At 42.9% G+C, this 7,304-nt stretch overlaps 1 protein-coding gene across 1 annotated transcript in view; it reads left to right on the top strand.

The window, feature by feature from the left end:
* The first annotated feature begins 540 nt into the window (after positions 1 to 540).
* The window catches only part of LOC115195879 (supervillin), a 120,907-nt gene continuing 114,143 nt past the window's right edge, over positions 541 to 7,304 (top strand). Inside the window, exon 1 of the mRNA XM_029756206.1 lies at positions 541 to 729. Coding sequence (XP_029612066.1) covers positions 666 to 729 — 64 coding nt within the window. The 5' untranslated portion in view covers positions 541 to 665. The remainder of the gene's footprint in view (positions 730 to 7,304) is intronic.

The raw sequence follows: 7,304 nt of genomic DNA, 5'->3' as shown, positions 1-7,304 counted from the left end.
GGAGAGGGATGTCCAGCCTCTCAGGTCCAATCTGTTAGTGTAGCGATGGGGCCTAGACTAGCTAATTTCTTGGCTGTAATCCGATTAGCAGGCACTGAGCAGCTTTAGTTAGCCCTTGTCTCCCTGCATGCCTGCAACCTGTCTAGTTAGTCAGTTAGCGTTAGTGCTGGAGGAGACTAGAGGGGAGCTGTCAAGAGACTCAGCCTAGCGTCGTAGCCACAGCCTCAAAGCTCCACTCAAACGCTACACAGCTGTCGCTACTACGTACTACTACTCCTGCTCAGCTCCCTCCCTCTCCTGTCTTTCCATCCCTGTCCCTCTCTCTTATGCTACCTGACTCCCTCCCTCCCTTCTTCTTCTCTCTCTCTCTCTCTCTCTCTCTCTCTCTCTCTCTCTCTCTCTCTCTCTCTCTCTCTCTCTCTCTCTCTCTCTCTCTCTCTCTCTCTCTCTCTCTCTCTCTCTCTCTCTCTCTCTCTCTCTCTCTCTCTCTCTCTCTCTCTCTCTCGTGCTGCTCGTCCCGGGGCACTTACTGACTGCGTTTGTTTCTCTGCATCACCTTGCAGTCAGTTGCCTGCCTGTGGGTTGGACCTCAGCACTTCTCTCTTTTTCTCTCCAGCTCTCTTTTTATTTCAATCTGTCCGCTGTACCTACCTGGTCTTGCAAAAATGTATCGGAGCGCAAACCCATGGATCTCAAACTACCTAAGCCATGTCAAGTTCTGCGGCCAAGGTAAGAGAGATGCTGGGACTGAGGATAGGGCTGAGGGCTGAAGATAGGGTTGGGATTGTGGGATGTGGCTGGGGCTGAGGATAGTGAGGCAACACTGGCTCTATTTTAACTGCCCCAGTTTCCAGCTTTCCTTGCGCTGTCTGCAGCTGTAGCCTCCAAGGACGTAGCAGCCGAGATGAAGGACTCGCTGATTGCAGGAGGAGGGAGAGCTATTTCTGGTCTCTACTTTGTCTGAGGTTTATTTTGGAGAGTTATGTTAAGGCATATTATGTGTTCTTGTGCATAGTTGCACATGCCTGAGTATGCGGGTCAGACTGTATATGTGACAGAAAATGTTTGTTTGTGTGTGCTTGGGTAGCCGATGTTTCTCATTCTCATAGCTGTCTACCATTCTCACCCTCAATAATGCTTCCAGAGTGTTGAACTGAGTGTTGAATGGGGGTTCTGCTTGGTTAACTGGCTGAGAATTCACAACAGATGTTCCTGGTGGTATCCCAGGATGGGTTCCCAGCCATTCAAACCCAGTAGGAGGGGTTGCATCCCAAATGGCACACTTTTCCCTACCTAGTGCACTACTTTTGACCCGGGCCCATAGGACTCTGGTCAAAAGTAATACACTATGTAGGCATTAGCATGCCATTTTGGTCTGGTGGGGGATTTTGTGTTTGGGGTTCAGGTTGTTACAGCACATTGACCACACATAACTGTGCCCAGAGTCTCCAGTACACGCCATGTACTTGTCATTTCATCAGCCATTTACTACTGGCGCACAACTAACGATTCCACAATGGCTACACATGCAATGCTCTTGCTAATGGAATAAGACTAGGCTTTGTTAGCCGTTCATTGTCTTGATTGATTGTCTATAATTGGCTTATAGTAGTATCTACTGTAAGTCCTCTGTTTGTAGGGAGGGGTTTAAGACTTTAGTTGGCTCAGTCTCACCTGACTTACCCCTCCTTGGTTTTCTGAATAAACTAAACCTCTCCCTCATTTTCTCTCTTTACTCTATAAGCCCTTCATGCCACATCCTCCTTTGATTACCTTGTCTCTCGTAGCAGAACCTGAGGGAGGTCAGGGCAGGTGGGCGGCTGTGGGTGGGTGTGGGCTTTTGTTTTATTAGGATCCCCATGACCTACTGCACATGCAACAGATACTCTTCCTCGAGTCCACAAATAACGTACAAATACATGACAATGTACAGAACATTAATAGACAAGAACAATATAAGATATTACATTAAATTCTAAATAAATGGTATACAGTACCAGTCAAAAGTTTGGATACCTACTCATTCAAAGGTATTTCTTTATTTTTACTTTTGCAAATAATTTTCCCATTCTCATCAGTCTACATACAATACCCCATAATGACAAAGCAAAAACAGGTTTTTATAAAATGGAACATAGACCTTATTTACATAAGTAAAAACCTGCTCCAGAGCGCTCAGGACCTCAGACTGGGACGAGGGTTCACATTCCAACAGGACAACGACCCTATGCACACAGCCAAGACAACGCGGAGTGGCTTCGAGACAAGTCTCTTAATGTCCTTGAGTGGCCCAGCCAGAGCCCGGACTTGAACCCGATCGAACAACACCTTAAAATAGCTGTGCAGCCACGCACCCCATCCAACCTGACAGAGCTTGAGAGGATCTGCAGAGAAGAATGGGACAAACTTCCCAAATACAGGTGTGCCAAGCTCGTAGTGTCATTCCCAAGAAGACTCGAGGCTGTAGTCACTGCCAAAAGGCGCTAAAACAAAGTACTGATTTTAAAGGGTCTGAATACATATGTAAATGTAATATTTCAGTTTTCTATTTTAAAAAAATTTGCAAAAAGTTGTTAACCTGTTTTTGCGTAGACATTATGGGGTATCGTGTGTAGATTGAGGGATTTCCCCCCCCCCCAATCCATTTTAGAACAGGGCTGTAACATAACAAAAAGCCAGGGTTCTGAATACTTTGTGTGTGTGTGTGTGTGTGTGTGTGTGTGTGTGTGTGTGTGTGTGTGTACACAACCAGTCAAAAGTTTGGACATACCTACGTATTCAAGGGTTTTTTCTTTATTTTTACTATTTTCTACAGTGAAGAATAATAGTGAAGACTTAAACAATGAAATAACACATGGAATCATGTAGTAAACAAAAAATATGTATTTTATTTTTGAGATTCTTCAAAGTAGCCATCCTTTGCCTTGGTGACAGCTTTGCACATGCTTGGCATTCTCTCAACCAGCTTCACCTAGAATGCTTTTCCAACGTTCCTGATTAGAGTTCCCACATATGCTGGGCACTTGTTGGCTCCTTTTCCTTCACTCTGGTCCAACTCACCCCAAACCATCTCAATTGGGTTGAGGTAGGGTGATTGTGGAGGCCAGGTCATCTGACGCAGCACTCCATCACTCGCCTTGGTCAAATAGCCCTTACACATCCAGGATGTGTGTTTTGGGTCATTGTCCTGTTGAAAAACAAATGATAGGCCTACTAAGCGCAAGCCAGATGGGAAGGCGTATCGCTGCAGAATGCTATGGTAGGCCTCCTGAGTGGCGCAGTGGTCTAAGGCACTGCATTGTTGCTAGCTGTGCCGCTAGAGATCCTGGTTCGAGTCTAGGCTCTGTCGCGACGGGGTGACCCATTGGGCGGCGCACAATTGGCCCAACATCGTCTGGGTTAGGGGAGGGTTTGGCCGGCTGGGATGTCCTTGTCACATTGCGCTCTAGTGACTCCTGTGGCTGGCCGGGCGCATGCACGCTGACACGGTCGCCAGGTGTACGGTGTTTCCTCGGACACATTGGTGAGGCTGGTTTCCGGATTAAGTGGGCATTGTGTCAAGAAGCAGTGCGGCTTGGTTGGGTCGTGTTTCACAGGACGCATGACTCTTGACCTTCGCCTCTCCCAAGTCCGTACTGGAGTTAAAGTGTTGTCTCATCGCTGCAACTATCAAATTGGATACCACAAAATTGGGAAGAAAAGGGGTAATAAAGAATGCTATGGTAGCCATGCTGGTTAAGTGTGCCTTGAATTCTAAATAAATCACCGACAGTGTCACCAGCAAAGCACCCACACACCATCACACCACCATACTTCACAGTGGGAACCACACTTGCGGAGATCATCTGTTCACCTACTCTGCGTCTTAAAAACATGGCGGTTGGAACCAAAAATCTCACATTTGGATTAATCAGACCAAAGAACAGATTTCCACCAGTCTATTGTCCATTGCTCGTGTTTCTTGACCCAAACAAGTCTCTTCTTATTATTGGTATCCTTTAGAAGTGGTTCCTTTGCAGCAATTCAACCATGAAGTCCTCTGAACAGTTGATGTTGAGATGTGTCAGTTGCTTGAACTCTGTAGCATTTATTTGGGCTGCAATCTGAGGTGCAGATAGTTCTAATAAACTTATCCTCTGCAGCAGAGGTAACACTGCGTCTTCCTTTCCTGTGGAGGCTTTTACGACTGCACTTAAAGAAACTTTCAAAGTTCTTGATATTTTCCGTATTGACTGACATTCATGTCTTAAAGTAATGATGGATTCTCGTTTCTCTTTGCTTATTTTACATGTTCTTGCCATAATATGGACTTTGTCTTTTACCAAATAGGGCTATCTTCTGTAGACCAATCCTACCTTGTACCAACACAGCTGATTGGCTGAAACGCATTAAGGAACGAAATTCCACAAGTGAACTTTTAACAAGGCACACCTGTAATTGAAATGAGTGTGCAAAGCGGTCATCGAGGCAAAGGGTGGCTACTTTGAAGAATCTCAAATATAAAATATATTTTGATTTGTTTAACACTTTGTTTTCGTTAGTACATTATTCCATAGTTTTGATGTCTTCACTATTATTCTACACTTATTCTACACAGAAAATAGTAAGAATGAAGAAAAACCCTTGAACTTTTTGATTGGTAATGTATATTGGAAAGACACCAAGAGACAACGACAACAATACAGTTTACACACTTCACAGATACATATTCATATCATTATATACAGTACAGTTAAATTAGATCTTTAGGAGGAGGAGAGGCACTGTGATGCAGTTTTTTTTTGTTTTTTTTTAAAGCTAAACTTGCTTTTTATCTGAGTAACCTCTTGCGGCAGAGCATTTCACGATGACATGGCTCTGTACATAACTGAGCGATGCATTAAATCAGTTTTTGTATTGAGTTCCGTAAAGAAACCCATAGTGGCGTGTCTGAGGTATGTGTGCATGTTTTGAAGTGTATGCGAAAGATTATACAAGTGGTTAGGCATTTTCAACACACAAACTGTGGTAGGAGGGGGTTAGTCGGAGTTGTAATGTAAGTGATCCTGTTGTCATTTTAGTGACATTTCCTTTTGGGCGCTCTCTAATCGCGGGCTGTTCTGCTCAGGGTAATCCCATCTCAGCAGGGACATATGCTCTTGAATGGAGTGAGTATTTTCTGCACACACTTACTTAATAAGCCCAATGTGGGATTATTGGCTTCTCCAAGTATTAGCATTAGTATATAGAGCCTGTAGCAAGAAAGAACTTACTTATAGAACAGTAAACGGGCATTTCGCCGTCAAACACAGTAGGTTTATCATGAAATAAATCACGTCTAATGTGGTTTCAACCAATCGCCATTCAGGATCAGACCTACTGTGCCTTCAGATTGTATTCAAACCCCTTGAATTATTCCACATTTTGTTGCAGCTTGAATTCAACATTTGTTAAAATTATGTTTTTTTACCCATTTGCACACACTGTCCCATAATGACAAAGTGAAAAAATGCATTTAGAAATGTTAAGCAAATTTATTGAAAATTAAATATGGCTAAATCAATGAGCAGTTTCATTCCTCTCCAGCAACTGAGTTAGGAAGGACGCCTGTGTCTTTGTAGTGACTGTGTATTGATACACCACCCAAAGTGTAATTAATAACTTCACCATGTTCGAAGGGATATTAATGTCTCATTTTTATATCCAATAGATGCCCTTCTTTGAGAGGCATTGGAAAACCTCCCTGGTCTTTGTGATTGCATCTGTTTTTGAAATGTACTGCTTGACTTAGGGACCTTATAATTATCTGTATGTGTGGAGTACAGATTTGTATTCCTCAACTTGCAATAACAAAGTGTTGAATACTTATTGACTCGAGACATTTCAGCTTTTCATTTTTTATGACTTTGCAAAAATTTCATAAAACATGCAATTCCACTTTGAGGTGTGTGACCATTTGACCAAATAATCTCAATTTAATACATTTTTTATTCAGGTTGTACGACAACAAAATGTGGAAAAAGTAAAAGGGGTGTGAATACTTTCTGAAGGCACTGTACCTATTGAAGTTGAGCATATATTTTTTTTCAATTTTTTTATTTAACCTTTATTTAACTAGTCAAGTCAGTTAAGAACAAATTCTTATTTACTATGACAGCCTGCCGGGGAACAGTGGGTTAACTGCCTTGTTCAAGGGCAGAACAACAGATTCATACCTTGTCAGCTCAGAGATTCGATCCAGCAACCTTTCGGTTACTGGCCCAACGCTCTAACCACTAGGCTACCTGCCACCCCATAAAGTGGTATGAAGACTATGCTATGATCTTTTGATATCTCAGCTTAGGGGGGCGTATGAGACTCCATTGAATCATGAAATCAGTTCATCCCCATGTTTTACTAGTGCAGGGCAACTTTAATAGCTCTGTCTACGTGCATATAGTGTTCTTTTAACACTATAGCATCCCTAGTGGCCTGTAGATTACATCTTTAACATCAAAGGGTTTGGGATGTCTGTGATCATCTTAGTGGTTTTATGCCTGTGTGTATGGAATGTGTAGTGCATTGAAGCACCCTCCTATTATTTCTCTAAAGTTTCCTCTGCTCTAAATGACCTGCATGCTGTCATTGAGGCTGTTAAAGTAACACAGGCATGTATCTGATGGCCTTCTATGCCCCCTGTAGGCTACAACATGTTGACTCATCCAGCACCATTTTAACACTCAAGAGCTAAATGTGGTTTTACACTGCAGTGATAGTGTGGTGCTGTCTTGACAATTCCTATGGTTGTTGTCATGCCATGATAATGACCATAAGAGTTGGCTTCAGCACAAACAGATTAGCGACCAGGTTAACTGTGATCAAATCAAATGTAATTTGTCACATGCGCCGAGCACAACGGGTGTAGACCTTACCATGAAATGCTTACTTACAAGCTGTTAACAAACAATGCAGTTAAGAAAATACATTTTGTTTATTTAGTAAATATTTTCTTAAGTAACACAATAAAATAACAATAGTGAGGCTACATACGGGGGGTACCGGTACTGAGTCAAAGTGCAGCGGTACAGGTTAGTTGAGGTAATTGAGATAAATGTACATGTAGGTAGGGGTAAAGTCACTATGCATAGATAATAAACACCGAGTAGCAGCAGTGTAAAAAATACATTAAAAAATGTTTTAAAAAAGGGGGGTGGACCGAGACTGTGCACTCCGGCACCGCTTGCCCTGCGGTAGCAGAGAGAACAGTCTATGACTTGGGTGGCTGGAGTCTGACAATTTTTGGGGCCTTCCTCTCATACCGCCTAGCATAGAGGTCTTGGATGGCA

The sequence above is a fragment of the Salmo trutta genome, chromosome 6 (assembly GCF_901001165.1).
Source record: "Salmo trutta chromosome 6, fSalTru1.1, whole genome shotgun sequence".
Lineage (NCBI taxonomy): Eukaryota > Metazoa > Chordata > Actinopteri > Salmoniformes > Salmonidae > Salmo > Salmo trutta.
Note: the sequence above shows the minus strand (reverse complement) of the source record. Positions and strands in the feature narration are given on the sequence as shown.